Source organism: Panthera tigris, chromosome C1 (genome assembly GCF_018350195.1).
Source record: "Panthera tigris isolate Pti1 chromosome C1, P.tigris_Pti1_mat1.1, whole genome shotgun sequence".
Lineage (NCBI taxonomy): Eukaryota > Metazoa > Chordata > Mammalia > Carnivora > Felidae > Panthera > Panthera tigris.
The window spans coordinates 25,872,742-25,890,831 of NC_056667.1; the positions used below are offsets into that span (position 1 = coordinate 25,872,742).

General features: G+C 49.1%; 1 protein-coding gene across 1 annotated transcript in view; it reads left to right on the forward strand.

Annotated features, from left to right (window-relative positions):
• The first annotated feature begins 1,661 nt into the window (after positions 1 to 1,661).
• Positions 1,662 to 18,090, forward strand: part of CC1H1orf94 (chromosome C1 C1orf94 homolog) — a 36,703-nt gene continuing 20,274 nt past the window's right edge. The window contains exon 1 of the mRNA XM_042996692.1: positions 1,662 to 2,818. Within this exon, the coding sequence (XP_042852626.1) occupies positions 2,490 to 2,818 (329 nt within the window). The 5' untranslated portion in view covers positions 1,662 to 2,489. The remainder of the gene's footprint in view (positions 2,819 to 18,090) is intronic.

The following is an 18,090-nucleotide window of genomic DNA, read 5'->3' on the forward strand; positions in this document are numbered from 1 at the left end:
CCTGCTACATTTTATTATTGTTATTATTTTTGCAATCCTTTCCAATTTAGCCCCTGTTGCCTAGTCTCCTGCTGAAGGGGAGAAAGAGCAGGAGCGAGTGAGCTGGCTAACTTTCCAGAATCCTGTGGCCTGGGCAGTGCTGGGCTGTTGGTGTACTGCTGTAAGCATAGGTGTTAGCCAACCAAATGCCAAGCAGCACAAACACTGAGTGACATTTTCAGAACTATTAATATTTCATCAGAAATGATCACTTTTCCTTTAAATACACTATCTTAAAAGGTTTTCTACATTCTTAACTATAATTTTATTCAGTCTAGATCCTCAGAATTTTCCCCAAAGGAGCACATCTTCAATTTTATAATGAAAATCAAAGGGGAACGAAGCTCGGATTTCAAAATTGAGAGTCAACATCTCCAGGAACACGGGCCTTCTCCAAACAGCAAGGATGTGTGTTGGGCACCTACTGTACCACCAGGTGCTTTACGTATGGTATACCATTAATTCATCCGGCACATATTTATTGAGTGCCTACTATGTGCCAGAAATGTGGTTTTCATAATAATTTATCAACACCATTTTACAGAAGACGGTTCCTTCTCTTCCTTCTGTCTCATCTCCAATGTTACCTTAGCTCCCGAAGAGGCCTACCTGGATATCCATCTAATTCTGCCACATTGCCCCCTCCCTTGCCTCCCTTTGTTGGTTAGTTTCCATCAGGGCCCTTATTTCATCTGCAATTGGTGCTTATTTACTTGCTATGCTAGTTTGTGACCTGTCTCCCTGCTCTGGAATATAGGCTCCATAAGAGCAGGGACCCCAGGACGCTTTGTTCACCTGCCCGGACGCCCAGCAGGAGGTGCTCAGTCACTACTGGGAAATGAAGGAAGGAGGGAGCATGGGAGACGTTAAAAAATTGGCTGGTGTGACACAGTTAGGTGGTGGCAGGGTCCGGGTTCAACCCAGCTCTGGTCTGTTCCCATCCGTTCTTCTTTCCAGTCATCTGGTTCTCCCTTTACTGGGTGAAACCAGGGCGGAACAATGATTCGTGGGGTCAGAGAGCCTGGGGAAGGTGCTGTGTCAGCTCCGAGTTCTGCGAAGCCCATCCAGTGAGAGGGGGGGGAGCCCACTGGGGGGCAGACTGTTAACTTAGCCCTTCTTTCCGCACCTGAGCCCCTGACACCACTCCTACCTGCCCACCCTCCACCCCCAGCGTAGGAGGGACTGGTCGATCTCAAAGGCTGAGCGCTCAGCATCAGGCCTGGGGCGGGTGGGGGTCGCGCTGGGTTTGAATCCACTAGAAAGAGGGCCTTGGACACACCCCTTTCTGACTCGGAGACTGGGTTTCCGACCCCGCGGCACAGTGGTGCTAACTTCACAAGCTTGTTAGGTTGCATATGACACAGAAAGCCCAGCGCTAGGCACACGGTAAGCTCCCAACACAGTGGCCTTTTGGGGTAAAATGAGGCCCAAGGGCCCAGGCAGGCGCGGAGGTTTCATACGGAGCGGCGGGGCCAGGCGGGGGCGCGGCGCCCTCGACTTCCAACAGCAGCAAGGGTCCTCCGGGCCCCCACCCCCACCCCGCCGTGGGGCCTTGGGCACCGAACCCGGGGCGGCCCGTGCACCGAGCCGTTGCGTTTGAAACCCACAGAGGAATTCTGGCGCTGGACTGGGAGGGTGTGGGAGCCACCGACACGCAAATAGGCCCAAGCTGCCACGTCCGGCGCGGCCCGCCTAGACAGCGCCCTGTTGAGGCGGGGGGGGGGCCCTGGCCGGTCGAGGCTGAGCGCAGTCCAGCGCGGGGGGCGCGGCAGGTGTCTGCTGGGGGCGCCGGGGCGGGCTGCGGGCGGCCGCACTCCCGGGGGCCTTCCTGCCCGAGGCGGCGGCGGAGCGGCGCAGGCGACTGGGACGCGGGCGGGCGGAGGGGCGAGCTAGGCGGGGCCGGCGGGCCGTTGGCCCCGGGCGGTGCGCAGGTTTCCCTGGGAAGACCCCACTGAGGAGCTGATGGCGGGTCCCCGCCCCCACGGCGCCTAGCAAGGTGCCCAGTGCCGGGCTCTCGCCCATCCATCCGCGCGGCTTAGCGGGCGACAATGGGCTGAGCCACAGGCTCCGCAAGGTGTCGGGGGCGCCTCACGACGGGGGTGTGCCAGGGACTGTGGGGAGAGCCCGCCCTCCCCCTCCAGCTGTTCCCAGATGTCATTCTGCCCGCCCAGGCGCCTGGTTCCTGAGCTCAGGGGGATTCCACGGTTACTAAGCTACTGGTTTTTGTTGACTTTCAAATATTTTCTTCTAAGGGAGAGGGGGAGGGGGGCAAAAGTCAGGAGAGAGCAAATAAAAACAAAGCAAACTAAGCTCCCCCTCCCCAGAAGAAACTTGCCCTCCAGCCACCACTCACACACACATCGAAGGCCTCTGAACGTAGTCACCTTGCTGGAGGAACAGCCAGACAGAACTGACCTGCTTCTGCCCCTCCTCCTCTCCCCTTCCGGTGAATGAGGGGCCGTGGTGGATGGTCCCCCTGTGTTGGAGCCCTGGGTGGACAAAGGAGCTTCCGGAAAGAGAGGAGGAGGATGGCCAGTGGGAATGGGCTCCCTTCATCCTCGGCCCTGGTGGCCAAGCGCCCCTCCGCCCTGGGCCCATTCCCCAGATACATCTGGATCCACCAGGACACACCCCAAGACAGCCTAGACAAGACTTGCCACGAAATCTGGAAGAGAGTTCAAGGCCTGCCCGAGGCCTTGCAGCCCAGGACCTCAAAGGAACAGCTGTCTGCCCCCATGACTGGGACTCCAAGAGGCAACGGGCTCGGCTTCCAAGAAGAGTGAGTGTCCCCCTATGTAGCTGGCACCAAGGGAGGAGGGAAGAGCAGAAGTGGGACCTTCTGGGGGAATGTTCTGGCCCAGTGTTCAGTCTGGTTAAACCGTAAAGGCTGTATACTTTCCCTCCATCTGTTGTGGTCCTTCGTCCGGTCTTTATAAGGGAGGTAACTGGGTCCTGGACTTACTGGGTGCAGGGCCAGACCAGGGCTGGATTTCTGTTGCCCCTTTATCAGTCCACTACGGGGACATTTTTCATTTTGCACAGGCGGAAACCCACACTGGCCAGGGCTGAAGGTTAGATGCCCGTGGCTTTGCCTGGAAGCAACTGGGTGATACTTCCCTTTCTCAACCCCCAAAGGCTACGCATTGGCACGGATGAGTCTGGTGGTTTAAAACCACATCTGGAATTCCCTAATACAGGGAGCAGCTGTCCCATTCAGCCTCCACAGAAGCCGCTGCAAGAGCGCACATCAAAATATTTACTGGGAAGGCATTGACATATTCAGAGGACATAATAGAAAATTAAAGTGCGGGAAGATGGCTGTAAATAGCCCTTTTCCTGGATGGGAAATCCTGTGTCTGGGAAACACAGAGCTAAATGTTTCTCCATCAGGGCAAAGGCGGGCAGATATTGTTGGGGACAGATATCCGCAAGGAGAGGAAGACGGGAGAGCTCATTAGGAAAAGCAAGTAAACCACCATGGTCATTAATGCCAGTGCTGAGCCCTTGTTCAATGTTTGGCGTCTTCCAAGTGGGCTGCAAACATTAATTAATCCTCCCAGAGTCCCTATGAGGCAGGTATTAGTGTCCCCATTTTACAGATGGATTAAGTGTTAATAATTAAGTGCTAATTAAAGACTAAGTGATAATTAAGTGTCGCCTGTTCCAACACATGCTCCTCTTCAGCTCAGAGATGCTAGAGTGGGGGATAATTTAGGCAATTATCAAATGTGTCTGGTTTCAGGGATTTCTATGAAAGAGCTAGGAAGAAAGGTGAAGTATAACCACTACCCAGGTACACCCTACCTGCTGTCCCCTTTCAGGCTGCAGGTGAAGGTAGAACGCTCTTTAGCTATTATTGAGTATCCTGCCCTGTGCTCAGCACGACATGGCTGGGATGGGAATGGCCTGTCTATAGCCAAAGTCCTGCTGTCCAGCCCTCCAGTGGCACTGAGCCCCTCTCCCCTGCCTATGGCCATCTGCTCTGGGACAGGGCCTTGGCAGGGGGCCCTTGGGGCTGTGCTTAGCTCTCAGTGGCCAAGAAGCTGATTGTCCACTTTGTGGACCAAGGGTCAGTGGCAATTTCCAGTAGATGGCACCCTCTGTGCCAGGTCACACTGAGTTAATGGAGACAGACTCTACTTCCAGTCTGCTCTTGGCCAAAAAGTGAACTGGTGCACCTTTGGCCAGTTGCTTAACTCCATTTGGCCTTGATTTTTTCATCTGCAAATTAAGGGTGATGTGCCCTGCCTTGTCCACCACGGAGTCGATAATGAGGATCACACGTGATAGAGACAGGAAACTGAAAGCTGCATTATGCAAAGAAGGCTGTCCTTAAATATAATTCTCAGAGTTCAGGGGTTTTGTTGCTGTTGCTGGCTTCAAAATACGGGCTTTTCGCACTATGCTCACAGACCCCAGAGTGCTTCAGGGGCCACCCTCGAATCAAGGGGCCTGGTGGCTGGGCCCCCATCCCCACTTCAGACAGGGCTGTTTGGCTTTTTGGGGTTTTGCTTCCTGGAGTCCTGAGTAAAAGCTGCGTTTGGGGAGAAAAAAAAAAAAGGTTCTGCTACTGAGAACTGAGCTGGGAAACCACTGCCTTAGATGCATAAGCGATGTCATAACCGCGTAGATCTCTACCAAGTAGAACACGAGGAGCTATTCTTGACATCAAGGCAGCTGTGATGGTGGAGTCAGATACTGGGTTTCAGATCGCGTTGCAGCCCTGTGCCAGCTGCGGGATTTGTTTAACTTCTGTGAGCTTCAGTTTCCTCATCTGCCAAATGGAGATGATTACCACCATTTCAGAGGGCTGTTGGGATGATTAAATGGGATATTTAAACATTCCTGGTAATAACGGTAATAACTAGGATTTGTAAAAATTCCTTGTAATAATAATGATGATGATGATTTCTTTAAGCCCTGCAATTGCTACATGAGGTTGGTACTATTTCAGACTCCCCCTCTTTTTACTTTTTATTATGCAGCTTCCCATGCATAAAATAGAATAGTGTGGTGAATGTCTGTGTGTCTGTCACAGAGCCCCATTAATTACCACATTTGCGCCATTCTTGTTTGGATTCCTCCCTCTCCGCTTGTTAAATGAAATCCTTTTTGCAGATGAGGTCACGCGTTGTAGGGGTTCGTTTCTCTGCCCAAGGCCCTATACAGTTAGGAAGCGATGGAGTTTCAGAAAGCAAACCCAAGTTCATTCTTAGCTACTGTGCAATAGATATTGTGGTCTATGTTCCCCTGGAAATGGAAGCATCTTTTTGGATCATTACAATATTTGGCAGCCAGGTGTTCTGAATGGTCACACATAGACAACAGATTTCAAATTCAGTGAGCTGTACAGTATGTTTCTGGGATGGCTGCAAGCCCACAAGATACCTCTCAGCTAGTGTTCCCACAGCTTAATTTGTAGACCTGGTTTTGGTGATATTTTTTGCTATCAGGGTGACTAGAGAAGTAAGTTCTAGAACTCTTGTCAGCCAGAATCTTTTTTCTTGACTCAATCCCTACATACCGTAAAACTCCAGACAACTCAGGGTTGAAAGGGATATTGGAGGCCATCTTCTGCTGTTTGAATCTCTTCCTGAAGGTTCTTGCCAAGTGGTTATCCACTTGTACACTTTCTTAGATGGAAAGCTCACCATTTCGTGAGGTAGTCCCTTCCCTTACTATGAATGCTGGCTGTCAAAAGACCGTTTTCTTCCTATGCCGAATCTATCTCTATCAAACTAATACCCATAGATCTGGATTCTGCCTTTAGGGCTGTAAACTAAATCAATCCCCTTTCTCTCAATAGCTCTTTAGATATTGAAAGATGGCAACACTGTTCCTCCTAGGATTTCTTATTTCTACAACTGATTATCTCTGGTCTTCTAAGTTTCCCCTCGCGTGCCAACTTGGTCAGTTTCCTGCCTGCACTGCTGGTCCTCGTGGTAGTGCAGTGACCAGAATCAAGTACAGTAATCCAGGTATGATCCAGTTAGTGCGGACTGGATCTTCCCTGTTTCTATTCTGTATTCATGGTAATGGTGATTGATGCCACATTTACTTTTCTCTAAGAGTCAGCTTCATTCTGTGGACACATTTAAAGTTCATTCATTCCTTCATTCTATTACTCATTCAACAAATATTTAATAAGCATCAACTATGTGCCTGGCACTGTGCTGGCAGGATAGAGTCGGGAACTGGATAAGGCTCTCCTTCTCGGAGCTTACATTCAAGAAGGGGACAGAAACAAAACAAGTAAATAAAAGAGTATGATAGTTTCAGTATGTGAAAAGGACTGGTGTTCTAGTGGGAGGAAACCAAACACATAAAAATGAACGCATAAAATAATTTCAGATAGCGAAGAGCACTCTGATGGAAATAAAACCAAGTCAAGGGAAAACACCCTTGGATAGATTGCGGTGAGGGAAGGGTCCTCTGAGGAGAGATGGTCATGTGATGTAAAACCTGGATCCAGAGAAGGAGCCAGTCAGGTGAAATCCAGGCAAGGGCCTCCAGGCAGATGGGAGAGCAGCTACGAAGAAGAGCCCGATGTGGGGGTGAACATGGAGAGGGCCAGGGGCAGGTGTATGATGGGACATGGGACAAGGCAGGCCGGCAAGGTGTAGGCGGCTTGGGGCATCACTGTAATGAGTTCGGACTTGATTCTCCGTGTGATGGGGCACACTTGGGGGATTTTAAGAAGGGGGTGTAGCATGAGCGGATTCACTTGTTTTTAAAGACCTCTCCAGCTGCTGTGTGGAGAGGGTGTGCGGGCCTGAGAGAGGACGTGGGAAGACCTTGGAAAGATGCCACAGTAGTCCAGGTGAGGTGCCACGGCGGTGGTGGCTGGATCAGAGTGAGTGCAGTGGAGATGGAACAAGCAGGCGAGTCAGTGTGTCTTCTGAAGAGCCACCAGACCTGCTGGTGGTTTGGGGACACTCAAACGGAGATGACCAGGCTAACCTGAGGTTCTCGGGCCTGAGCCACTGGTTGGACAGTGTGCCATTTACTGAGGTGGGGAAGAAACAGGAGAAATGGGCTTTGGGGCAGAAATCAATAACTCTGTCTAGTGTTCATTAAACTGCAGAATCTTACTCAGTTACCTTTTAATTAGACTTAAACTTGGGCTCAGAGAATCGTGGCAAACCACTACTGACTCATATTCTAGGATTACTTTCTCACTCATTCCCCTCATTACTGAAACTTCACAGCCTCGGAGTGGAGTTTTGGATTTGCTGTTGAGTCCATTGCCCTGACTCAGAAGGAGCATTTGTTCATTCCTTCGTTTACAGGCTCATTCAGCAAACACTCACCGCCGCCTTCTCAGTGCCAGGCCCGGTGCTGGGTCCCACAGGTACAGAGATGTGTAGGACAGGAGCCCTGCTCTCAAACAGCTCCCACTCCGGTGGCTGGGAGGGACCCAGATACATCTGACAGCAAGGACATTCAATAGTGTTTATTGTGCACTTACTGCATGCTGATAAAGTGTGGAAACAAATACAATGGTGGGAAAGATGGGGACTGAACTTCAGGGACCTTTGGTGTCTTGAGGAAGGCAGATCACAATGTATTACGGTTAATGTGCTGGTGAAGTCCCAGTGCTGTGGGAGCACATGGCTGGGGGAAAACTTCCTGGAGGAGGCTGCGGGAGGTGAGCTGGAAGGAAAGTCAAGACCCCTGCACTGTGAGTGTGATGAAGGATGGAGAGACAGCCCCTTGGGGGCAGAGGATGGCAGGATTGTCACTGCAAGGATCTCCATGGTGGTGTCTCCTGAGCTGGGTCTTGAGAAGAGGGAGTAGCCTACAGAAAGCATTCTGCAGGTGCTGGGAAGGATAGGAAGCTCCCTGCTGAGAGCATATCCTGTGTGGGGTTGGAGGAGAGCAGAAAGGTGGCCAGGGGCTTGCTGGATGTGGTTCACTTTTCTGGCTGCTTCCAGGCCCTCAGGCAGCACTCCTGAAACTTCCCATGTCCCCAAGTCAGACAGAACTTGGTCTGTAGAGTCAGGCTTTGGTGGGTGTCACTCTGAACCAGACCCAAGAAGGAAGAAAAGTCTAATAAAAGAAAGGAAATCCATTTAAATATTTAAAAAGCAGAAATACTCCTTCCTCTCTCTCTCCGCACCCCCCCCCCATATTCTGTCTCTTTCTCTCTCTCAAACATAAATAAACATTAAACAAATTAAAAAAAAATTTTTTTAAACGTTTATTTATGTTTGAGACAGACAGAGACAGAGCATGAACGGGGGAGGGTCAGAGAGAGGGAGACACAGAATCTGAAACAGGCTCCAGGCTCTGAGCTATCAGCACAGAGCCCGACGCGGGGCTCGAACTCAGGGACCACGAAATCATGACCTGAGCCGAAGTCGGCCGCTTAACGACTGACCCACCCAGGTGCCCCTAAACAAATTTTTTATAAAAGGGGGTGGTGCCTGGGTGGCTCAGTTGGTTAGGTGTCCAACTTCGGCTCAGGTCATGATCTCGTGGTTTGTGAGTCTGAGCCGCATGTCAGGCTCTGTGCTGACAGCTCAGAGCCTGGAGCCTGCTTTGGATTCTGTGTCTCCCTCTCTCTCTGCCCCTCTCCCAGTCACACACTGTCTCTCTCTTTCAAAAATAAATAAACATTAAAAATGTTAAAAGAATATATCCTTATATCCTTTCATACTTTGCAAATGTCAAAGATGCCCTGGGCCCCAGGTTAGAATCCTTTTCTCCTGGACACTTAAGAATCTCCCTCCCTTAAGATTCCTGGGGCTGGGTCTCAGCCACTGCTATGACCCCAGTCATGTGGACACCCCCCCCATCTTTGTTGTCAAGTGAATTAGTGCACGAAATGGCAGACCAGAGGTTCAAGGCCCCCTACCCCTTCCCTCTTCCAGTCGTCTTCATGATGGTGTCTGACTCCTTGCCTCTCTGCTGGTCTCTCTTCTGCCGTTTACAGAACATCTTATCTTGCCGTGTCTGGTTTCTTTCCTTCCTGGATGTCCTTCACCCTTCATCTGCTTCATATTCCTGAAGCATGTCAACAGTGTTGCTCAGGAATCTTCCATGGCTCCCCTCATGGTCTTCTGAGCCCCTTGACCTGGTCCTCAAGGATCTTTGTGTTGGCCCTGCCTTCATGTCTAGATGCATGTCCTGCTGTTCTCCAAACTCTCTGTAAACCAAGATGAGCCACACATCTCCTTGCTCTCGCTCAGACCAGTCCACTACCAGGAATGCCTTTCTTCCATATCTCTGTCTGTTGAAATCCTATCCATCCTTAAAAACCTAGAATAAGTATGTCATCTTCTGAATTTTTCACCGCTCACCCATTCAACATTTTGTTTTCTTCCACCCTCTTCCATGTTCTTCCTTTTAATTCAAATAAAGCGTATGCCTTCTCGTTTTCCTCAGAGTTTAACGGTGGCTCAGAAAACAAAATAAGGCAACAGCTGGATTAGAATCCCTGCCTACTTCTTAGCTGTAACCAACTTGCTAACACTTTCTGTGCCCCGTTTTCCTCCTCTGAAACATGGAAAATGTCTTAGTGAGGAACCACCTTAAAGGATTCTTTTGGAGGTTGATGAAAGAGTGCATGCAAAACTCACGCAGCACCTGGCATAAGATAAGGGCTCCCAAGTTATTTTCCATCATCATCATCACCATTATTGTTCTGATCAAAGAAAAAATAACAGGCGTTAAGTAATCAAGAACGGTATGGCGAGAGGAGACTTAGACCAGAAAACCTCAGCTAATGGAAATTATTCCGCTGAGGCTAGCATTTTGCTTTGGGATTCTTGGCAGCCAGAACAAATAGTGGAAACACAGCAGTTGGTTTCTATAACTTGTATCATCTAATAGGAGAAAGCAGGAGAGACCATCAGGAACGACCAGTGCTTCCCTAGCTCTAAGGACCATATGGCTTTTATATGAGGGTGATGGAATGGAAAAGTTGGTTCGGGCTCAGCTCTTGTGTTGACCATCGGCCGAACGGGAGGATACCACAGCATCCCAATGGGATCTGTCAGTGAGGTTCTGGCGTGAGGTTTCTGATCATCGGGCACATATTGCACACTGCCTTGTGGCAACAAGCCCTCCACCCCCACTTGACCATGGCTTCTTAAGGGCAAGGACTGTGTCTTACTCATCTTTGTCTTCCCAGTGCCCAGCTGAGTTCCTGGCACTTGGTGGCTGCTATGCGGTGTGTATGAATGAATGAGGAAGTGAATGATGGATGAACCATAAAAATGCCACTGCAAGGAGAGTGTGAAGCCCAGAGGTGGCCAGGATCCAAGCAATGGGTCACAGTCATCAGAGGAAGCATTGAGTGACCCAAGGACAGAATATCAATAAGGCAAGACATTGCAGGGTTTTTCCCTCCTCTGTCTTAAGCTGCAGAGAGAGGAACTAATGTTTTCTTGAACATCTGATATATGCCAGGCTCTATATTTTAATTTTCTGTGTATCTCGTTGTCTTAGCAGCCCTTCCCAGTAGATGGTCAATATTACTCCCATTTTACAGATGAGGAAGCTGAGGCTCAGAGTCCAGGCAACTTGCCCAGAGTCCTCCTGCTATGCTAGGAGTGGGCGAAGCAGAGCTAGAAACCCCCTGAGGCTTCGAGACCTGAGCTCCTTCCTGGACACTGGGATCCCATCGGGATAGATCTTCCGTGTCTGCTTAGCACCAGGAGCCATGAGCAGCAGAGGGAAGATGAATCACGATTAACGTCCCATGTCCTGTGTCCCCCTTTTTAATTTAATTTTATGGTTTCAGGAGCTGTGTCGCAGGTTGTGGGAGCCTGCAGAGATGGGCCACCGGTGGTTTGTTTTAATCCCCTTTTTAATATCTTTGTTGTAACGTTCTTTCCAATTCAGCTCCCAAGTCACATTAAAAAAATACCTCTTCCTTAGGGTAAGCCTTCTCTTATTAAACAGATTCAAATGAAAAGTTTTAAAGATAATTTGAACAATACGAATCACTCTGTAGCTCTGCAGCCGTAGCCGAAGCTCCTTTACTGCTGTAGTCACTCCCCAGCATCTCCTGTCTTAATCTCCAGCCCACTGAGTGCCCCCACCCCAAACCCTTCCAGTCCCAGGCCAGCCCCCGCCCTTGCCTGCTTCCAGGTGGTTCTGAGCTTCTCCTGTCCCCTCCTGTCCCCTCCACGGGCAGTGGGGGGGAGGGAGGGGGGAGGTGTCTCGCTCTGCCTTCTTGGCTTTCTGTCCCACCTGCCCTAAGGGACAGGCAGGGAGGAGCTGGAAGGTATCTGAAGGAAATTCCCACCTCATTGGCATCAAAACCAAGAGGGGCGGAAACAGAAGGTAGCTGAGGGATACCTGCTCAGAACGCCGATGCCTAGACCTTCCTCTGGACCAGCTGAACTGCCATCCCCCCACGAGTGCCCAGGGATCTGCATTTGGAACAGTTTCCTTCCTGATTCCTGTGCATATGTATGAAAGTTCTCAGGTACTTTGGGGGTCAAAGATGACAGATCCTCAGATTTAAAAGGGACATAGCTTTGAGAAGGAGGTGTTCCAAAGAAGCGCGTGAAGGAAGGAGACTGAGCTTTATTGAGAGAGCTGTAAGTGTGTGCCAAGGACGTCAGAAAAAATGGGCTCTAGTCTATGTGAAGGCCTTGCGAAGAAATGAGAGGGACGTGAAGTCCAGGCTTGGCATTGGGGCAGCTGAGGGATTTCACAGGGTTGCCTCCTCTAACGCCGGGTAGTATCGCCATCCGCACGGTGCTGATGACAAGGTTTCAGCGACTTCCGCCACTCTCCAGCCCCACCAGCCCGGGCCCTGGGCAGCGCGGGGTCAGCAGGGCTCCCGCCTGTAGCCCGCTGGCTGGCTCTCCCACACCACTGGCTCTCTCTCTCAGTCGGTCTGAGCTGCTAACATTTGCATAGCGCTGGTTACAGTTTACCAAGTGCTTCGCATTCACCTTCTCACTTAATCCTCCCACAGCCCGAGAGCGAAGGACGGGTGGAGGCCAGCTTTCTGAAGGCCCTCACCCCGGCCCCCTGCGCTCCCCAGACAGACAGAGCTCAGCGGCTTTCCAGGGACCTTTGGGACCCAGCTGCACAGGAACTGGGATGGCAGATTTGCAGCCTCCGTCAAGTGACCCTCTGCCCCAAACTGAGACCCTTCAGGGCCCGGGACCCTGGGTTGTGATGGGTGGAATCCACCCTCCTTTTCAAGCCTTTCCTTCCTGCCAGTTTTCCCCAAGGCTGTGGCAGTGTGTGTGTGTGTGTGTGTGTGTGTGTGTGTGTGTTGGGTGTATATGTGTATGGTGGGTGTGGAAAGTGCACATGGGTGAGGTGTGTTTGCACAAATGTGCATGGATGTGGTACATGTGTTTGCATGTGTGTGTGGGGTTGTTGTGTGTGTGCACATGCCTTGTATGCATGGTCGTTGCATGGCTACGTGTGTGGGTGTGTGCACCTGGGTATGTGTACATGGCTATAGTGTGTTTGTGTACATGACTACTATGTCTGTGTGTACACATGGATTGGTGTGTGTGTGCATGGCTGTGGCGTGTGCATGAGGAGGGAGCCCCAGGGCGGTTCAGTGAATCTTACACCTGGAGAGGGAAGATGGATGAAGACACAGGCAGCTTTGACCGAGGTGGCCGTGTCCCTTCCCTCCATGTGTGGTGGGGCATCCTGGGTGCTGTGATGAATATGCCAAGGCAGTAGAAAATGAGTCTCTGCTCCTCATGCAGACAGGAAGACCCAGAAACGTCCACCACCCTCGGTCAAGCAAGGGTGGTGCCCACTAGGGATGGGACCAGGCTGTATGCCAGAGCCCCTGCCTCCACGATGAAGGCCTCTCTTTGCTGGGGACCTTTGGTGTCTCCTCCCCACCCCCACTTGCAACCTCTCACCTGCCCACCGAGTTCTGCCTTCTGCCACCTCCTAGTTCCTGGCTGGCTCCCTGGCCTCTAGCCTCCTGCAGAGAAGGGAAGTGAATTGCTGAAAGGACAGAGCTGGGGTTTGAACTCAAAGGCCCTGTTCTGTGTCCCACTTGTACTATTCTGGGCAATGTGGAGTAGTGACTGTGGGCTGCATAAGTCTTGTCACCATGCAAAGTTATTACAGTACAGTATTATTGACTCCAGTCCCTAAGCTGTATTGTGGGGGGTATTTTATAACTGAAAGTTTGTACCTCTTAATTCAATTCCCTTCACAAATTTGACCCATTCCTTCCTCCCCCAGCCCCTCTGAAAACCACCAGTTTGTTCTCTATTTATGAGTCTGTTTCCATTTTGTTTTGTTTGTTCATTTGTGTTGTTTTTCAGATTTCACATGTAAGTGAAATCCTACGGTATTTGTTGTTCTCTGTCTGCCTTATTTTACTTAGCATAATACCCTTAGGTCCATCCATGTTGTCACAAATGGCAAGATTTCATTCTTTTTTATGGCTGAGTAATCTTTGTGTGTGTATGTGTTGTGTGTGTGTTGTGTGTGTGTGTATACCACATCTTCTTTATCTATCTTTTGGTGGACACTTAAAGTGCTTCTGTAATCTGGCTATTGTAAACAATGCTGCAATGAACATAGAGGGGCATATATCATTCCAAATTAGTGTCTTCATTTTCTTCAGGTAAGTACCCAGAAGTAGAATTGCCGGGCTGGATGGTATTTTTATTTTTATTTCTTGAGGAACCATAGTTGTCCATAGTGGCTGCACCAATTTGCATTCCCAGCAACAGTGCATGAGGGTCCCCTTTCCCCCACATCCTCGCCAAAACTTGGTATTTTTTGTCTGTTCTATACTAACCATTCTGACAACTGTGAGGTGATTTCTCATTGTGGTTTTGCTTTGCATTTGCCTGATGATGAGTGATATTGAATATCTTTTCATGTGTCTGTTGGTCATCTGTATTCTTCTTTGGAAAAATGTCTATTTACATTCTCTGCCCATTTTTACTCAGATTATTTGGTGGTTTTTTTTTTTTTTTTTTTTGGTGTTGAACTATATGAGTTTTCAGTACATTTTGGATAATAGCCCCTTATCAGGTATATCACTTGCAAATATCTTCTCCTATTCAGTAGGTTGCCTTTTCATTTTGTTAGTTTCCTTCACTGTACAAAAGCTTTTTAGGTTGATGTAATCCCAATTGTTTATTTTTGCTTTTGTTGCTCTTGCCTGAGGAGACAATGAAGAAAATATTGCTAAGACTGTTATCCAAGAGTTTACTGCTGGTTTTCTTTTAGGAGTTTTACAGTTTCAGGTCTTACATGTCAGTTTTTGATTCATCTTGAGTTTATTTTTATAGGTAGTATAAGAATGTGGTCTGGTTTCACTCTTGAGTGTAGCTGTCCAGCCTTCCCAGCACCGTTTATTGAAGAGACTGTCTTTTCTCCACTGTACACTCTTGCCTCTTTTCTATAGATTAATTGACCATATATGCATGTGTTTATTTCTGGGCTGTCTGTTCTGTTCCACTGCTCTCTGTGTCTATTTTTGTGCCAGTACCATACACTTTTGATTACTATAGCTTTGTAGTATAGTCTGAAATCTGGGAGCGTGATACCTCCAGCTTTGTTCTTTTTTATCGAGATTGCTCTGGCCATTCGGGTTCTTTTGTGACTTCATATGAATTTTAGGATTATTTGTTCTAGTTATGTGATAGCATTTTGATAGGAATTGCACTGAACCTGTAGATCGCTTTGGGTAGTATGGACATTTTATCAACATTAAACATTAAACACCTGAGCATTGTGTACCTCTCCATTTATTTGTGTCATCTGCTATTTCTTTCATCCGTGTCTTATAGTTTTCAGAGTACAGGTCTTTCACCTTCTTGGTGAAATTTATTCCTAGGTATTTCTGCTTATTACTGAATCCAAATGGGTGGGGTCTACCAAAGGGCCTGGATACAGGAAGGCATGATAAAATGGGGGTATCACTGTAATCAGTCTACCACCCTACCCCACCGGGGCTGTTGTGGGGATTAAAATGAGGCTTTTGCGTGGAAAATGCCTAGCACAGTGCCTGGCTGGTTTGCGAGCTCTCCATTAAGTGCTAAGCCTTCTTAGTATTTCGTGAGCCTAGAACCTGAGGCTTAGATGTGTCAGCCAGCTTGCTTAAGGTATGGCCCCCATTAACCAGTGAGGGTTTGAGTCCTGTTTCTGACTCTTTCCAGGGACTGAGCTCTTGGCCACGACGCTCTGCTGCTCCAGCCATGCAGACAGGTAGGGAAGTCAGAACCTCATCCACAGTCAATGAGGTCGGTCTGCAGAGGGACCGTCACTCAGGCTCAGGTCTGCGGCAGACCTGGAGCCCTTCACTTGCTTCAGTCACAGTCAGCCATGTTGCCTGGGCGCTGGGCTTGGGTACTGTGTTTGTCGTCATTCTGAAATGCCACGGTGGGAAGAAAATATTTGTTTTGGTGTCCTCTTGTAGCACTAACAATTTTCCGCTTGCGTTTTTCTGTTGTCTGGCTCAGCTGAATAGCAGTTTTCATCTTTGCTCTGTGTTATCATGTACACAGAACCGCTGTTGGGAGCTAACAGTGTGCTTGCTTAGTCATTATTCTGGGAAGGGGTGCCAACCAGTCAATAGCCTTTATTTTTATATGACTCTGTACCCTGCGAATGCAGACATGATGCACTCACTCAGGCACCTGTCACTTCTGGAGGTAGGCAACGCAAAAGTGGCGGTGGCCCCTGGGGCCACGGCACCAGTCCTGACTTCTTTCTTTGTCAGTGCCCGGGAGCTGAGTTAGCCTCCCTGAGTGATTCACTGTGATACAGTCTGTGGCAGATTTTATGGTTTTTACCAACTCAAAGGAGAAAGCAAATAGCATGGGAGAGGTGCCAGGATCGGCAAAACTTCTTAGGAAGAGAGAAGAAAAGATAGATTCCAGGAAATGCAGGGGAACAGACTTGACAGTGAACCCAGCAAAGTTGTGGGGAGAATGAAAAATCTTTCTGGGAGCCCATGGTGGTTGCAAAGATCAGGCGGGCTCTATGTGGGGTCTGTTGTGGGACCACTGTGCAGAGGTGGGGAGTTCTTAGGGTGGGGCTGAGCATGTGGTTAGTATCATCTGACCAGCTTAGAGGGGTGCCAGGCTAGTCATGGGGGCTAGAAAATGGAACCAAGGCAAGATAGTTTGCAACCAGTGAAAGGAACTGGGAAGTCTTTGGCAATAGAGCTCTTGATGTCAAGAGCTCCAAGAGATGTCAAGATAAGTTCATGATCTAGTCCACCCATTGATTCAACAAATTCTCGATGAACTGGAGTCGTATGCCAGGCACTGCTCTAGACCTTGAGGCTCTGTGCTGAGCAAGATACAGTTCCTGCCCTCAGGGAAGTTATGTTGTTGTGGGAAGTAAAGATGTAAAAAAAGATGCTGTGTGGTAGTGGTTAATACCATGAAGAAAATAAACACTTAAGTGGGCACAACTGAACAGGAAGGGATGGATTGAAATTAAGGCTTAAACATGAGGTTAATAAACAGAGAAATGGATTGATCTGAGTTCTGAGAATGTCCTAACTCTGCAGGCGTGCAGTTTTCTAGAACAAACAAGAGCAAATGAATCTTGTTTTCTTGGGAGTGGAGGGGGCAGGTAGGAAGACCCTTGATCAGGGACTTGTAACTGTGCGATGAATCTTGATTGCAGCGAGGTGCTTGATAAAGGCTGTCTTGGAGAAGTCGAGATGGGCCGATAGTGACTGGATTGATTTATTCCCCCAAAGTGTTGAGCCAGGATTACTGTCAGGCTGCGGGGAGGGTCTCCGGCAGTGTCTCCAAGGCTTGGCCCTGGGCTTGTTCCCTTCAACATTTCTATCCATAAATTGGCGAAAGACCCAAAAGACGTGCTCATCAGACATGCAGCTGAAATGGAGCTGTCAGGGACAGCTAATGCCATGGATGACAGACCCAGGATTCACCGCAATGATCCTCCACAGGCTAGAGTGATGGAATGAAACCAGAAATGGCCCTGATCACACTCAGATTGGGGAACGAAGCCCAGCCATGGAGTAGGAGTCCTTGCTGGATAACTGACCCTGGAAAGGAAGCCGGATGCGGTAGGAGGAGGCAGCAAAGGCAGCCAGACCCACTGGCATCCCCACCCTTTCTAGGTGACAAGGTCCTTGGCCTCTTTCAGGCTTAATTTTTCCCATTCATAAAGTGGGGATGATGCTGTTTATTGCCCAGGAATGTGGAGAGGATTAAATTCAAGCATGTATGTGGATGCCTGGCTTCCTGTCTGTTCTGTAGCGGATTTATGACAGACGCAAGGGAAATAGGGGTTTGTGGAGGCCCATGGGAAGCCTCGATGCCCGGGGGCAGCCTTTCAGGGGTACGTGGAAGGCCCACAGCCAGAGTGGAGCCTTTCAGGGGTACATGGAGGGCCCACAGCAGAGTGGGTCCTCCATTCTTGGCACTGTGCCGTCCCTTCTGGGGATGCCAGCTTCCTAAGAGGTCTGTGACCGCTGTGATGTATCCAGAGTAAGGATAGGGGTTCATACTCAGTTTCTGCCTGTATTCTGAGTTGGGGAGAGGTAGGAGTGTCTTATCAGGTGCTGAGAAAGGACCATCTGTGGGTGGGTTTTGATTCAGGGACCCCAAGGTCCTGAGGGTCTTGTAGAATCTGCCTCGACTTCTCCTTAGAGTTGGCCTTAAGTAAGTGGTGAGACTTTTTTCTATGTGTATCTATGTCTAACACTTGTATTAAAAAAAAAACAGCCAAAAGTAGAGCAAATAGCACGTGATGAACCCATGTACCTATCAGTCACCCAGTTTTAGTGATGGCCAATGTGTGGCCATCTTGTTTCATCTATGACCCTGCCATCTTCCCCTCCAACCCTGCTGGATTAAGTTTAAAGCGAATCTTAAACATAATTTTATCTGTAAACACTTTGTATGTATCTCTAAGAGATAAGGACTCAGTTTTTTTTTTAAGCATAAACCACAATACCATTATCACAATGTTCTAAAATTGATATCATTGTAATAGGTCTTTCTAGAAAATCTATTGGTATATAGCTTGCTTTGTAGAGGGGAGAGTCAAAAAGTGGTCCTTTAAATGTCTGGTATCTGTGACTCGGGACTCACCTGTTCCCTTTGA